The sequence below is a fragment of the Bombyx mori genome, chromosome 11 (assembly GCF_030269925.1).
Source record: "Bombyx mori chromosome 11, ASM3026992v2".
NCBI lineage: Eukaryota > Metazoa > Arthropoda > Insecta > Lepidoptera > Bombycidae > Bombyx > Bombyx mori.
In genome coordinates this window covers 2,377,894-2,395,092 of record NC_085117.1, presented here as the reverse complement: position 1 = coordinate 2,395,092, position 17,199 = coordinate 2,377,894, and the positions used below count along the sequence as shown (strand labels likewise).

Genomic DNA, 17,199 nt, shown 5'->3' with positions numbered 1-17,199 from the left:
TGTGTACCGAAATAGAGCGATGACAAATAATGTCTGTACGTCATAACCCTCAATAGGTACTGCTAAAAAATTAACTTTCTTTTGTCTATAAAAAAACGTACCCGAGTTTTGCGTTTTTTTCGCTCGGTACTCAGACATTATAAGTAAATTTGTACCTATATAAGGATTTCAACACGAAGATATTACTGGTTGGCCTAAATAATGAGCCTTAGCAACAGAAGTTAGGTTAATTTTCAATGATAATCGAGCGAACAATTAAGCGTAATATTTATAATTTGTAATTATTAGAGAATTTAAACTTACCCGGATGCTTCCGTGGTTGCTTATTAGCTGAAAAACTACCCTATGATTTAGGATTTGGTTTTTCTTTCTAGTCCGAACAAACTCAAGCGATCTTGACAGCAGACTGACTGTTACAAAAAAAAAATGGCTGATCCAACAATGAAATTACGTCATTTCGCGGGAAAATCAAATAGAATATTACGCTTAATCTTTCTCAATTTCTCTTTGCAAATTAATCTTACGAATATTGTAAAGCTAAACTTACCTCATAAGCTGAGAATTAGTGTAGTGATCACGGATCAAATCCGAGTTCTTTAATACATTTAAAACTTGTTTTCAGTCAGACTCCGCGCGCTGTTGCCAGATTGATATTGCGTCAGAAACTTCGCAACGTTCAAATTCACACATTTCAAGGCACTGAAGCATTACTCGTATTTATACAAGTTAAAAATGATGCACGGTTTTGATTTTTAAATGATATTATGCAAAAAAAACTTTCAACAAAATTTTATTCGACGTAGAAAACTAGCTAGTTGCAGTAGACGGAGCGGCAACGTCGCGTAAATTTTCACTAAATTTAAACAAAGAACGTAAATTCAAAAACTTTTTCACAGATGCTCTTTAGTGATGTTTTATTAAATTGTATATAAATGTATATGTATATTCTGTTAAAACGACGAAGAAAGTTAAATTTAAACTTGCAAAATAAGACAGTAGATGTCTCACGTAAGAGCGTACTAAATAAACTGGCTGCTGGCTAGCTGATTCGTTTTGAACTTGTTTTTGTTTCGATCTACTTTTCGCGTTGTAAACAAAGGCCGCGTCAGTGTGGTCAGGCTTAAAGGATGAAAAACTACCAAATATGCGTTACTTGGTATTCAAACAGTATTTTACCAATCGGGTTGAAGTGACCACTGGCAGTTTTGTGATATAATAAATATAACGTAGTAAGTACTAGTTAATTCAGTACTTTAAGCAAACTGCCAAGAAATGTCTTCTGCCACATATATAATATGTTGTAAACTTTAAACTTAGCATATTTAGCTACATGCAAGATATGATGAGGCGTTCACTGTGGGCCTTTTTATTTTATTGTTTTCTTATAATTACATAACATTCTTCTTCTTCAAAAAAGATTATCTTAAAGCTATCGTAAGTTATAATATAATAAGTTAATCGTGATTAATATTTATGCGTGGTATCAATCGCACCTACAACAATGAAGCATATCTTTCTGTCTAATCCGGTGAAAATTATCTTTGTATAGACTAGTGCAAAAATTTCAATGTGAACGCACCACATAACCTCATAATGATACTTATACGTTTTTATTACAAATCCAAGGAATCAAGTCTTCTAGTATCTGAAGACAGCGTCAGAGCGCTTCTTCAAAATAGGAATGCACCACCATTGTCCTCTTATCGTGACAACACACCTAGGGTCAGACGCACGGGAGCTGGGCACCTCTCAATAATCGGCCGTTCCAGATGTTCCACAATAAAAGACACGGACCTAACCCTGTGGGTCACTGTGCATGACTAAGAACCTGTACACGTACCCAGTGCCCGATGAAGGACGGCAAGCCAAAAGAAAACGCAGATTTACACAATGAATTTGTTTCTTCTTTTAATAAGCGCTGAATCAAGTATACAAACGAAGAGTTAACGAAAAAAAAAGTTGACTTATACAATCGTAGTGTAACCTTAATATATATTTAATAAAACATTAAATAGTAAAACTAACATTGCATAGTAATGTCTTGATTACAGAAAAACACAAAATTGTGATAATAAAAAGTATCTACTAAACGGTAGAAATCGACGTGCTCTGACAGCACTCATATACTCCCGATATTTCTAGAATTTTTCAACAAACTAGGCAGTTTAGTATGTTTAAAACTATTTTTATAACACAACAATTACATAAATATACTTTTAAATGAACAATTTAGTAAGAAAAGTACCAATTTATTATATACTTTGTAACAACAACATACTTTTTAACAAGGCACTTCGTGGCGGTTTTGCAACCGATGGGTTGAGACTATGGAGGGTAGAGGTGAGGAGAACCGTCTCTGTGTGTGAAAAGTATACGTTAAAATTTGCTAAATAAGATTGGCACTACAGTAGCAACCGGGTAAATTTAAAAAAAGGCGCTGAAAGTTATTTGAATAAGATAGAGAAATAAAAAAGGACGAAATAACTGTAACCACTACAAAATCACAAAAAGTTAAGTGTTTAAAGCTGATAAAAAAATGCAATCGATGTCTCCACGTTTTACCATAGTAATAATTTTAGGTGTTATGGACGAAATTAGTTTGGAGTACGTAAACATGTGAGGTCTTGTATGTTACACTGTCACTCTAGTCATTAAATATATTCAATTTCCTAACTCAGTTTACTTCAATCAGTTAACAACTGCTCAATTCATATCATACCCTGTGCTCATGCTAGCGCCATTCTGGAGGATTTTTGAACTGTTATTTAGTACAAGTTAAACAGTGTTCGCTGAACGGGAGCCAATTAAGATGGCGCCACAGTAGCAAGTGGAAAGATTTAAAAACAGTGCCATAAACGACTACACATCACTTAAATCTAGCACACTTCGTTCGCTCTGTTTAAAACTGCTTTATTCACATAATTTCCACTTCCCACACTAGCGCTATTTCGGTAAGTCTTCCAACAGTAACTTGATGTTTACATGTCGACACTTTACCTCTAACCTCCATAGTTGAGACAAAAAAAAACACAATCATTGAAAAACTTGTTTAGGGCCATAATATCTTATAACGACTTAGTAAAAAATCACGAGTCAACTCCATGATTTAAATTTAAACTAGTTTTTTTTGGAACGAAGTTCCTTATGGGACGATGCGGAGGGGTACCCTAACCGGGAAAAAACGTCCGTAACGTAAGGTATTAGTAATGCACACAGTGTACGACTTAACTTTGCAATAACGTACGAATTAGTATTGCACAGTGTAAGACTTAACTTTGTAATAACATACAAAAGATAACATATTTTTTTATCATTCATTGACCACGATCTCAGAGCGTTCGTTTGCGCAACACACTAACTCTTATGCAAACAACCGCGAATGAAGTGTACCACAATAATTTCGCACGTTACCGAATGACCGCGGGATGTTGCGAAACCTCCAGTTTTATTTTCTTTATACCTCGAATAGAACTTAAAATTAATATTTTTATAATAAGGAACTTCGTTCTTATCAGGTGTCCCACGACACCACACATCTTTTTTTAACTATATACAAACATGGTAAATACGCATACCATAAAAAGCCCTTGGATAACTGTTCTAAGAGCCGAAGCTCTGAATTTCTTCATGGCAGAGGTACGCAGAAAGACGGTGCCACGCGGTAAGATAGGTATTAGGGAGTTCAGGTGGGAGATACTCTTATTGAAGACATATACCAAGTGACTACTAGAACCTATTGAGTTGCCATGTCAAAGCCGCCTCTTACCTTCAGAATTAATGTCTACCAGATTCCAATAGTAACAATGCAAATTATAATTTTAGTGCATTTGATTTTTAGTCATTTGTGAACATGTGGCAAATCGTACTGTTAAAAGTGAGACCTTAGAACTCATTTCTCAAGCGTATTTACTTTGTAGATATCTATGGGCTCCAGTAAACACTTAACACCAGGTGGGCTGTGAGCTGGTCCACTCATCTAAGCGATAACAAACAAAAATTTGAACGGGCATGGTGACATAGAGTACACCAGCCATGTTATCCTTTAGGTCATGACAACTTTAAATGATAGCTGAGACTGACGTAGATGAAGTGCCTATTTTATATATGTATATTTATTCTATAATAATAACATGCTATTTATCTATGTGTGCTACAAGCAAGCTTTTTTCAGCGTGCTATTTAGTTTTACAATTTTTCACAGCGAAAAACTTCTGGATCGATGTCTGAACTAGATTATCCGATGACTTCTCCTGCTTGTTATATTTCCTTTTAATCGGTCCAACCTCTTTTTGCGGTCTCACAACAACATTATTCACGTTCGACAAAACGTACTGTTTCAAATCTTTATCCTTGCTCTCGCATACCTTCAGTTTTATGCGAGTTTTGAATCTAATCTTCATCTTCTGCCTCTCGTTCTTACGGTACACCTTCGACTTGTTCAACTCCTTATGATCCCTCTTTTTTTTCTTATCGATTCTCGCTTTCGAGTTCAGTTTCCGTTTTCTAGACTTCTTCTTCCCGTGTTCACCCGGGACGTTGTTCACAAAATGCCTGTCCACCTCGTTCAGGTAGCAATTCTTGAAGCTCTCGACGTCCATGCCGACGTTTTCGTCACTTAGCGTCTCCTTATCCAACGGGCTGAACTTGAAAGCGCACTTCTTAACTTTCACCGGAGTCTTTAAATCGACACCCTCACTGCGGTCACACTGAGTGTCCATTTTCTTAACGTCTATGTTAATAATCTCGTTATTCTCGAATATCTCTAAGCTGGAATTGTTTTGAATGTCTAGTTTCTTTAGTTTCTGCGGCGAGAAGTGATCGCTGTCGTCGGCGACGAACTCCGGTGGCAGTTGGAAAGTACTAGATGAATCGTTGCTCGATTCATTTTGGTTCTCGACTTTAACTGGCGTGGAGGGGTTCCGAGCGACCGCTGTGTCTTCAGATATGATATCCTGGGGCTGTGGAAGAAAGAGAAATGGTTTATTACTGAATTACTGGTGGTTGGACCTCTTGCGAGTCCACAAGGGTAGGTACCACCACCCTGCCTATTTTAGCCGTAAAGCAGTAATGCGTTTCGGTTTGAAGGGTGGGGACAGCCGTTGTAACTATACTTGAGACCTTAGAACTTATATCTCGAGGTGGGTGGCGCATTTACTTTGTAGATGTCTATGGGCTCCAGTAACCACTTAACACCAGTAGGGCTGTGACCTCGTCCACCCATCTAATCAATAAAAAAATAAAAAACTTATATAGAGGGTTGAAAGACTATTTAAGCGACATTTATCTTTGTAATTAGGGGTCCGTTTTATTTGGTATTAGCATCAACAGTTCGATGTTCTTTTCGGCATCTGTTCTGTTGATGGGCATACCAGCTCATCTGGTATTAAGTAGATAATGTAAATGACTTAAGCTAATAGGTCGAAGTATTAATTGTGGCTATCTCACTCATAAGGAGAAGTGGAGGCTGCATATAAGCCCTATCTCTGACTCACATATACATACATGTCCGGTCACCATTGCATAAGACTTATTTTTAGATGCTGTTGGGTATGGACAGATCTATAGGAACATATCGGAAGGGAGTTCAATCCATAGTCGGATGACACGATGAGTAATAGACTAAAAAAAGACCTCTGTTTCCTCCTTAATTTCGCGCTTTTTAGGGGAGCACCATTTCTTGATTATCTCCTTCTGTTTCGATTCTTTCAGAACGGTATCGAACAGCCCTTGTAAAATTTCACTGCAAAAAAAAACAAATTCATATCTAGATTAATACAATTTGGGCATGTGGCAAGAAAGGAAAGTAATATTTTAAAAAAAGAGTATACTTATGTACGCGCGTAAGAAGTTATACTTTATTTTTATTAAATTTATTTCTTTTTTTATTTATTTAAATTTTAATCAATTTGAAAAAAAATCCTCAAACACGCATATTGGACATCCCTTTTCTAGACATCGTATAAATTCGGTAGTTCTCGGTACGGTTCGGAAAGTTCACCTGCGGCTATATTCAGACTCGCCAAGTTACGTCGGTCGTATTGTAATGAGCGATTTAGTGGGCAACTTCATTCTGTTAATTTTGTGTCACGGTGCGTGCGCATCGTATAATTTCACTCTCATCAATTTTTGATAACGCGCCTAAAGAAGTATAACTTCAAAAAGAAAAGGGAATGTGTGCCAAAGAAGGCCCTGAGGCGGAACTTCAATGCGCTGGTCGGTCGGTCGCTCTACGATGACATCTGTGCCCTTGAGCAAAAGGCAGGGCTAGTGTTAATATAATAATAGTTAAAAAACCAAAGACTCACTCGACAATTTTCCTTTTAACACACAAGGGTTTAGGTTTTCGGAACTTTTCTCGGACCTCTTCTAATATTTTCTCATCGATTATAACATTGTCTATTTCTTCACTGTTAATTTTCTCTTGAACGCCCTTTTCTAATAATTTTATGGGCGATAACAAATTCTGTTCAATGTTTTTCAACACTGTAGGCTTTATGAGACAATACTGTGGCTTCCTCGGAGGCTTTAAATTGAGATCTTGTCGTGTTACTTCTGAAAATTAATAAGTTTGATTAGATAGTCCTTTTACAAACAGACACAGATGCAATCTACATACAGTTCTAAACTATACTACTATAGACTCAGTCCTCTACAGCTCTATTCTAATCCCGAGCTCTTCTCGTACACAAACAGACGCAGATCCGACCTACATCCAGCCGAGAGTCCTATACTACACTACTATAGACACAGTCCTCTGCAGCTCTGTACTGATCCCGAGCTCTTCTCGTACACAAACAGACACAGATCCGACCTACATCCAGCCGAGAGTCCTATACTACACTACTATAGACACAGTCCTCTGCAGCTCTGTACTGATCCCCGAGCTCTTCTCGTACACAAACAGACACAGATCCGACCTACATCCAGCCGAGAGTCCTATACTACACTACTATAGACACAGTCCTCTGCAGCTCTACTGATCCCGAGCTCTTCTCGTACACAAACAGACACAGATCCGACCTACATCAAATGAGAGTCCTGTAGTCACAACTCACTCATTATACCTTGTTTATTCTCAGCGGTGGACGTAGAAGGAACATTTTTCGGGTCAGTTTTCGTCCGTCGTAGGGACATTCTGCTCGGCATCACGGGACGTCGCCGAGTTTCACTACGATTCCTGGATTCTTCGGCCAACATTACTGAAAAACAATTCAAATAAAATAAATCATCAATTAACGCATTGTAATTACTGGCCGTTTTCCAATTACAGCACAAGAGCGCATTATGCGGCATAATGCTCAACTAAGCTTCAGCATAATTCGGCATTGTGCGTCACTGAGTCGCATTATGCTCTGTAATTGGAAAACTACCATTAAGTAATGGTTAATTACAGAACATAATGCTACTCAGTGACGCACAATGCCGAATTATGCTGAAGCTTAGTTGAGCATTATGCCGCATAATGCGCTCTTGTGCTGTAATTGGAAAAGGGCCACTCTTAATTTACAGTATGTTGCCTGTTCGGATCATATTTGTAATAAAATTTAATTGAAAGCAAGCAAACTTACTAATGAGATTGTAAAGCATTGTTATGTTTGAATATAGGGCATGTGCCAGTACATATGAGGCCTATGAAATCAAAGGCAGCTAAACGCCTTAATGTCGTAAAATGGATTAACAATGGCCCTATCTTGTTTAGTTAGTTGGACACGCTTTAGTGTTTTCATGTTATAACAAATGCAGCTAAAACTCTAACAAATTCAGTTCCAAAATTTCATTTTTACTCTGTATTAAGTACTAATAAACAAAGTTTTATCATTTAAAATTCAGATTATTAGTAATATTCTCATTCTTTGTAAATCTGCTTTAAAATAAAGAATATCGTAGCTATCAGAACAAAGTTATTTCAGTTTCTCAAACCGGGAGTGTTGCTAACACTGGCCCTAGCAAGAGCAGTACTTCGATGGATCGGGAGGATCCGTGATGACGTGTTTAGGGCCGATTTTTGTAGTTTATCTGGATATTTGACAGACTTGGATTTAGCTGCCTTTGATTTTATAGGCCTCATATAAACACTATACATTAATTTATTTGGAACAGTGATTCAGTTCAATACATGGGCACAGCAAACACATACTATATCGCACCTTTAGAATTATAAAGACCAAATCTAAAAAATGGGTTTTTTTTTTTTTTAATATTGAATAAAATTTTCAAACTGAACTCTGTGTCTATAGAGGAAGGGTGTGTGGAGTAAAAGAGACTGATGGATAAGTTTGTCCTTTTATTTACAAGCTACTTCTGGTCATTTGATTATTAAGTTGCTATAGTGTCATTCTAGATCCATTTCTGAATTAACTTTCTCGACTGGTGTTAGGACGTTTTATGAATCTGCATGGGTATGTACCACCATTCAGCCTATTTCTGCCGTGAAGCAGTAACGCGTTTCATTTTGAAGGGGAAGCCGTTGTACTGTTAAAACCGAGTTCTTAAAACTCATGTCTCAAGGTTTTTTTTATTGCTTAGATGGGTGGACGAGCTCACAGTCCACCTGGTTTTAAGTGGTTACTGGAGCCCATAGACATCTACAACGTAAATGCGCCACCCACCTTGAGATATAAGTTCTAAGGTCTCAGTATAGTTACAACGGCTGCCCCACCCTTCAAACCGAAACACATTACTGCTTCACGGCAGAAATAGGCGCGGTGGTACCTACCCGTGCGGACTCACAAGAGGTCCTACCGCCAGTAAGTATGTATAGAGGCAGCAGTACCGTGTCGCAGCTGCGCGGTGAGGCGGGTGAGGTCGGCGGGCGCGGCGGGGCGGCAGGACGCGCACACGGGGGGCGCGGGCCCGCAGCGCGCGTGGCGCCCGCTCCAGCCGCACAGCAGGCACGGCTGCAGGTCCCACTCCCTGCACAGAACATTGTCTATATAGTGTTTTATTTTTTTTGTATAAAGGATTTTATGACCTGGTAACTAAAACCTTTAAGTCATGTCTTATTTTAATTTATATTCTTATTTTTACGAAAAATTATAATACAGGGTGGCCTATAAGTCCTTTGATATGAAAAAAAATTTATTAAAATAAAACTAATTACATTATGAATTAAATTTTTATTTACATAAAAAGCTTAAAAAACGGGAATTATTTTTTGAAAATAACATCTCCTAAATGTAATCCGTTGCGATCACGGCACTCTTGCAAACGACGTCTAAAATTGTCGATGACTGCGCGGCACGTCACTGCTGAAATGCTTGTCATTTCTCTGCGGATGTTTTCTTTTAGGGCCTCAATTGACCGCGGGTTTGTGTCGTATACTTTAGCCTTAAGGTAGCCCCACAAAAAAAAATCCATCGGGGTCAGATCTGGACTACGTGGAGGCCAGGAAATGTCTCCTCTCTTAGAGATAACTTTGCCAGGAAAAAGTTGACGGATAACGGGCATAGCAGTGTTAGAGGTGTGAGAAGTGGCCCCATCCTGTTGAAACCACGTCCTGGCATTAAAGCCTGAAAAGTTTTGCAATTCTGGTATGAAAAACTCTTCGATCATAGCCACATATCGCTCCGACGTAACAGTAACTGCGCGCCCTCTGCCATCCTCAAAGAAGTAAGGCCCTAGGATACCATGGGCTGACATAGCGGCCCAAACAGTCACTTTCGGACTATGTAAGGGCTTCTGATGCTTAAGTTTTGGATTGATGGGGCTCCAATAGCGGCAATTTTGTTTACTAACATGCCCGTTAAGATGGAAATGAGCCTCGTCAGAGAACATTATGTTATTGAAGGAAGTAAACCGATTCAACATTTCATTCGCATAATTTTGTCTTTGAATACCGTCAGTTTCCTTTAATTCTTGAACCAACTGAATTTTGTAAGGGTGCATATGTAAATCTTTCTTCAAAATCCGTTGTAACGATGTCCTGGATACGTTTAATGCTCTGGCGCGCTTACGAGTTGACTGTGTCGGATTTTCGCGAATAGACTGTGTCACTGTGTCTATGTTTTGTTCCGTACGTGACGTCCTTGGGCGACCCAACCGCGGTTTATCTAACGTCGAACCGGTCTCCTCGAACTTAGCAACCCAGTTCTTAATCGTTTGAAGAGTTGGAGTGTCGTCAAAGTTGTGTAAACCTTTGTGTTCTCGAAATTTACGCCGCGCAACGGTTGCCGAATTGTCGTTTTTATAAAACTCGCGCACACAAAACGCACGGTCCGCTCCGGTAAAACGCTCCATCGCGACTAAATTCCCAGAAACCGAAGTTACTCCCCCCGCTTCCCCTGCACCGCTCACGCGCGCCCTGTTCGTTTTATTCAAATTTTACTTTTCAAAGGACTTATGGGCCACCCTGTATGAAGTGAAGTGAAATGAAACGAGATTAGATAATATGGGATGACATATAATCTCAGTAAAATGGTGGTCATTTACTGAGACTTTTTCAATGGACTTTTTGGAGGATCCCGAGAAGTTACATTCAGCGTCTTTGTTTCATTTTCCCACATTTGTGCATTTTCACAGATATTAAACAGTTAATAAACTACCGTTATTACACATTTAAACCTGAAGAAACAATAAATAGACAAAATAAAACAAATCACACTGTATTCAACACTTAAAACACTCAACAAACACTTTAAAAATCTCAATTCGCTTCAAGTGATTCGTTCTCTCTTTCGCTTCGAGTAGTTCCGATTAACTAACTGATTGCGTGCCATCTCTGCAATGCTTTTATAGCCGATACCGCATCCCTAGAGTCATCGAGAATATTCCACTCATTTCTAGTATTGTGTGTTTCCGCTATATGGCAATAGATGGCGTTGTACTTCTCGGGCGTTCTAGGTGCTACTAGATCCTTCGATATTCGTTCGATTATTCGGCGATAGGTGGCGTTACTCTTACCGGCGTAACAATAGTCACACCACGCTGTGTCTAGTGCCGGGCAGGACGAATTTAATAAAAACGCACTAACGCTATTTAGAATTTCTAAAAGAAATACTTCATTTGCACCATTCAATTTCAGATAGATTTAGACGGTTCCCGTTACCTTAAACTTTAACAACATTTATTTCTATATCTACTACCTATATATCTATATATTCTATATCTATTTCCACATCTAATCTAGAAAAATATCATTCCTTGTAAATAGCACTCTTTTTCTGGAAAGGGATCATGTCCTTGTAGAAGCCAAATTCATCAAATGAACAAACACAACATGAAAATATTTTTATTGCAGATTTGATTTTAATTATCATTCATTGTAGAAGTCATTCATGAGCATATGTTAAATGCACATCTCATTGCAAAAATGTGTAGCTGTCAGTGGGATCTGAACATTCAAATAACCAAATCTGTCGATATGAGCAACTCTCCTTTAAAATATAACACTATTACTAATTTCCATTAATAACAGTAACACCTTATTATTAAATAGGTCATATCCCTTGTTTTTTTTTTATTGCTATGAGGGATGGACGAGCTCATAGCCCACCTGGTGTTAAGTGGTTACTGGAGTCCATAGACATCTATGACGTAAATGCGCCACCCACCTTGAGATATCAGTTCTAAGTTGTTCTTAAGCAATAAAATGCTAATTCGGTACATAAACTGTTTAACCCACCCTTCGTTGCTATCGTGGTCTCTGCCCTGAGGACATTCGCAGACTTCAGCGTCACATCTTAGATTCCTCTCGTATATCTCTGCGTACGCGTTCCGCTCGAGCTCCCACGCGGCATCCTGGTCGGGGATGTAGTATCCCTGCGATATGACGGCCTCGTGGAAGCGCTCCTTGTCGTTGCACAAGGGGCATTTCAGATAATGCATGCCGGCAGTGAGCGCCATCCGCTGAAAAACCAGGTAACAAGTAAGTTTACACGTCTCGTTTGGCGTTAAGTGGTTACCCACGCCAAAAGAGATATAACAAAGCTATAGATGTCAGCCATCTTATAAAATAGGGTTTGAAATTTTTATTATTTTATTAACACCCCCGTATTATACGTGCTTTTATTAAGTTTATAACTACTAACTCAATAAAATTATAATTATACTAGCGACCCGCCCTCGCTTCGCTTCGGAAACATTAAAACAAACATGAAACCAAAAAAATAAATAAAAATAATAATAAAAAAAGTAGCCTATGTTCATCAGGGACAATGTCGGCTTCTAATGGAAAAAGAATTTTTCAAATCGGTCCAGTAGTTTCGGAGCCTATTCGAAACAAACAAACAAACAAATCTTTCCTCTTTATAATTATATATATGTAGTGCATTATTCTCTGTACATAATCTTTATTATAATATGTAAGTTTATAGTAACATTAATTTTGTGTTAGTCCCAGGCACCAATAATATTGCCAAAATTGGATACTTTTCATAATATAAAGTATGTTTAAATATCTCAACAATGTTCCATGTGTAGCCATAACACGACACTGGCAGAAATTGCTGAAAGTATCGGCAGATTGCCATTAAAAAAAAAAAAAAAAGAAAAATATTTTATTAACTAATTCGTTTTTAACTTTGTACGGAATGAGGGAGCGATTCCTTCCTATATAAAATGACAACCACTGTTGATTCTATTGCTTAGTTAGGTGGACGAACTCACGGCCCACCTGGTGTTAAGCGGTTACCGGAACCCATAGACATTTACAACTTAAATGGCGCCAGTAATCACGCAAATTATAATTTTGCGGTTTTGATTTTTACTACACAATGTTATTCCTTCACTGTGAAAGTCAATCGTGAACATTTGTCACTCATTAGAGAAATTGGTACCCGCTTGCGGGATTCGAACACAGTTGCATCGCTACACACGAATACACCGGACGTCTTATCCTTTAGGCCACGACGACTTCAAAGTCAACATTCTCCCAATACATGACACTCGCACGGTCAGTTGTAATTCTGACATTATCAGCTGACCCGACTGACTCGGTGGTGGATTAGTTAGCGCCTCTGACTGTTGTGCCGAGGGTCGTTGGTTCGATTCCCATATCGGGCAAACGTTCGTGTGATGAAAAAGTTTGTTTGTTGCTTGTGTTGGTGTTTATTATCTATATATTTAAATGTTATAAATATGTATGTCAGTCCCTAGTACCCATAAAAAATCCTCATTTGAGGCCGAATGACTGCTATAACTAATTCCACAGTGGTACCAATCGCATAAGCCGTTAATACGAATCGGCTCGAGTTTAAAATTAGTGCTTCCCAATTAATGCACATTCACTTTTTTATTTGTGACTGATGTCTATTTGTGGAATATAAAAAAATAATTGATGTGGTATTTTTTTCGCTGGCTACTTACCTAACAAATACCAGCCTTATTTATGATGTCGAAATTTTATCAGAGTCCATTTACAAGGGTCATATAATTAGTATCACCATTGTGGACATAAGCAATACCAGCCGTTACCACCTAGTTACATCCTACTGCTTTCAACCCTTTTTCAAGAAGAACTCATCATTGTGCTCTGTAATACATTTATCTCTCCAGATAAGTGGTAATCAAGAAGATATGAGAAGTAAACAAGACCTTTACCTGTAAACATCTTCGGTGGAACCAAGCATCCCTGGCACAGCAGGGCGGCCAAAATGTCTGCACACCGGGATAAGGTTCAACCTCCTCGTAACATATCAGGCACACAAACTCCGATTCTGAGCTTGATTCTGTAATTATGACATTTGAAATGACTTTATTTGGATATTGAACTAGCGACCCGCCCTCGCTTCGCTTCGGAAACATTAAATTTTATTATTGATAGCTGAGTTCCGCGATGTTACCCCCGGTTATTGTCGTACCGCGGACGACGCCGTGGGGCGAAGCTAATCTACAAAAGTAACCTAAGTTACTCGTTATATCATCAGCTACCTATCAGTGAAAGTCTCGTCAAAATAGGTCCAGCCGTTCCAGAGATTAGCCAGAACAAACAGACAGACAGACAAAAATTGTAAAAAATGTTATTTTTATGTATGTATCGTATACATATTCATATGCATGTAGTAAAAAGCGGTTATTTCAATATTACAAACAGACACTCCAATTTTATTTATAGGTATAGATAAGCCATGTGCGATCTGACAATTCGGAAACTCTTGGTACACTGAACTGATGTATATGAATTGCTATACAATAATATTTATCGAATCAAGCACTGGACAAAGATTCGTTCAATACTGTTCTATTTGGAATACAAATTTAAAATGAAAAATATTGATAATAATACTACCTTCATGTTCAAAGACATCTGCTCCACCTTTTTTGGATTTAATTTTGTTTTTTCTCCGCTGCTTAATGCTCTCCATTACATTGTCATGTACCTTCTGCTTCGGGACATGTTGCTGACAGTATGATCTGAAATTTAGTTCAAATGTTTTCAACTAGTTTCTGCTATAAAATCAAAAAGTTTGAAAATTATAGACAAGAAAATATGATATAGTGGAATGGAAATGTAATCGGGAAGTTGTTGAATTATATTTATGTATCTCCAACTCTTTTTTAATAGTTTATTAACGTATCATAGTTGAGGTTGCTACTCATCTAGGACCAGCTTAATTGTAAGCTCTATCACAGCTACTCTTTATCTCTGGATATTCACTGCTAGACAGACCTCAAGCCTCTGGTCCTAAAGGTCGTTGGTCCAGTTTGTGGACTCTACCCTACCCAAACTACGTCTTCTGGTATACGCGGTTGCTACGGCCCCGGCCACTCCCACTTCAATGACGCATTATTCTGGGCTATGTCGGTTACAATAGTTTATCTGCAAATCTCCTCATTCCTGATTTGATCTCGCGGGGAAACACCCAGCATAGCCCATCTCCATTGCTGTTTGGGTGACCTTGGAGCCTTCTATTAAGGTCCATTGTGTCAATTGTTTAAAAATCGCCATTGTATTGTACATACCTTTTTTTACACCACGATGAGAGAAAATGTACTCACAAAAAAATTGTTTTGATTGGTACTTGGTGTAAAAACTACACTCATTCTGGGATTTTATCAATTTCAGAAGGATCTAAAATTTAATTAAATTTCTGGTGGTAGGACCTGCTGTGTGTCCGCACGAGTAGATACCATCACCTGGCCTATTTCAGCCGTGAAGCAGTAATGCGTTTCGGTTTGAAGGGTGGAGCAGCCATTGTAACTATACTGAGAGCTTAGAACTTATATCTCAAGATGGGTGGAGCATTTACGTTGTAGATGTCTATGGGCTCCAGTAACCACTTATCACCAGGTGGGCTGTGAGCTCGTCCATCTATCTAAACAATATAAAAAAAAAGTGTAGGATTCTGAAAGTGTTTATGAAGACCTTATGTGGAAAAAAATCTAGTGGTTTAAATGAACTATTGATCTCACCAATACTCACTTATAATTACCGTAGAACAATGATACTGCATTCTTTTCTCTGCCACACGGCAAATGGAATTGTTTCCGACACTGGCTCACAGAGCAGCCCAGGGTGGCACCACCACGACTGCAGTATGAGCATTTCTGCAATTTTTATTTATAACCATAATAATTAATAAAATACAGATCAAACACATCTTATTCACAAGACAGTTAAGATGACAGATGGTGGATAAAATAGTTCCCATCAAATACTTCAGAGCATACTAAATACAACACAATTTTTTTATTGCATAGATTAGTGAATGCATTAACTGGCCACTTGGTATTAAGTTTCTTCAGACTATGTGAATGTCACCACCTTAACATGAGTTCTAACTCAATGGTTATAGTACACCTGCCAGACCACCATTAAAGCCCAAAAAAAGCATTACTGCTTCACAGAAATAGGCGGGGGTTAGCATCTATCTACCTGTGAGGGCTCACAAGACCTACCACCTACCACCAAAAGGAATCTTCCTCTGTTTAGAATGATTGTGATATTTTATGGTTGATGTCATTTTACTCACTGTATCTCACAGTCCGCTTATAATTATTTTCTCAATTAATTGAGACAATGTGAGGAAATAAAAGTATTTACTCACATGCTTCTTGGCCCTCTCGATCTCGGCTAAGATATCTCGATACAGAAACCCAAAGAGGCCATCTGTCTCTCTTCCTTTCTGCACCAGGCAGCAGGACAGCAACTATGAGGTACAAACAGAAAAGCAGCATTAAAATCGTATTAATTACTATTACATTTTTATGGTAATTGGCATAATTTCTTCACCAGTATTTAGTATTATTCAATTGGTCACATTGAACTTAAAATGAAAGAAGATAGTCTTATCCAAAAGGCATTTCTCAGGATCCCAAATGCTCACTGACAGAGGCACCCATGATTGTCTCCAGTACACCTGCTCTGCTCAGCAAATTTATGTGAATTTTGTATATATTTTGATAATTAGGCTCTATAATAATAGTACATTTAGTTCTACAACTCTGTTAGCTGTGAATTTAGTTAATTTTTTTTTTCAGTCTGTAAAAATGAATGATTATGAAAATTATACATTTATATTCTGAATAAATACAACATATTTAAAATTACACCAGACCAGAATGCCAAGACAACTATTATATGGCGAACTCGAGGGCCGCAGAAGTCGTGGCAGGCCTAAACTCCGATGGTTAGATGGCGTAGAGCACGACCTCAAAGTTATCGGTGTCAGGAACTGGAAGGAGAAAGCCCTCAACAGAGCAGTCTGGAGAGACATACTGGATTAGGCTAAGGACCACCCTGGGCTGTAAGGCCTAAGATGATGATGATGATGATGTTTTAAAATTACAAGGGTTGCATTTGTTTAATATGGATGCCTTACGATTCTATAAACGTACCACGCAAAAATAATGACATTGAATATCTCCGATTGCATATATTTTTCCGTATAGAACTTCATCATCAACTTCTCTACCACAAATAGCACACGGGATTATGTCTTCAGTCACAAGCGTTGCCGAAATTTCAACTTTCCTACCCTTTTTTCCAGCCATATTTATTGTTCCTTAAATCCTATTAGTAGCTATTTTAAAAAGGTAAACATTTCTTATTTTGCAATATAGTTTCAATCATAGCGTTTCGGCATAAAATCAGATTTGAAGCCTCTATCAATTTGTTATCAAAACATAATTTCGGTTCTCCTAGAACGAAATGACAGTTTGACAACATCTTTTGGCGGGAATTTTTTTTTCCGTTTAGGAACGTTCACAGCATTGTGACAATCGCCCTCATTTTTTCGGTTTGTCTATGATTCGCATTTAAAT

The 17,199-nt window shown here is 38.2% G+C and overlaps 2 protein-coding genes across 3 annotated transcripts in view; both read right to left on the bottom strand.

Moving 5' to 3' along the window:
• LOC101739346 (cyclin G) overlaps nt 1-1,121 on the bottom strand; it is a 33,532-nt gene extending 32,411 nt beyond the window's left edge. Inside the window, exons 1-2 of one of the 2 annotated variants that reach the window (XM_012692226.4) lie at nt 548-1,107; nt 304-410 (exon numbers count right to left, since the gene is read on the bottom strand). The gene's annotated coding sequence lies outside the window, so the exon portion shown is untranslated. Of the gene's footprint in view, nt 1-303; nt 411-547 lie in introns of both variants that reach the window. The other variant, XM_004922175.5, reaches the window with a different exon arrangement.
• A 761-nt stretch (nt 1,122-1,882) lies between these two features.
• On the bottom strand, nt 1,883-17,119 carry LOC101739208 (G2/M phase-specific E3 ubiquitin-protein ligase). The gene is made up of 11 exons (XM_004922174.5): nt 16,774-17,119; nt 15,984-16,085; nt 15,359-15,483; nt 14,225-14,349; nt 13,537-13,664; nt 11,621-11,844; nt 8,774-8,913; nt 7,065-7,199; nt 6,306-6,552; nt 5,632-5,740; nt 1,883-4,958 (listed from the first exon to the last, which is right to left on the bottom strand). Exons 1-11 carry the CDS (start codon nt 16,927-16,929, stop codon nt 4,176-4,178), a joined length of 2,274 nt encoding a protein of 757 aa, XP_004922231.2. The 5' UTR covers nt 16,930-17,119; the 3' UTR covers nt 1,883-4,175.
• Nucleotides 17,120-17,199: the final 80 nt, after the last annotated feature.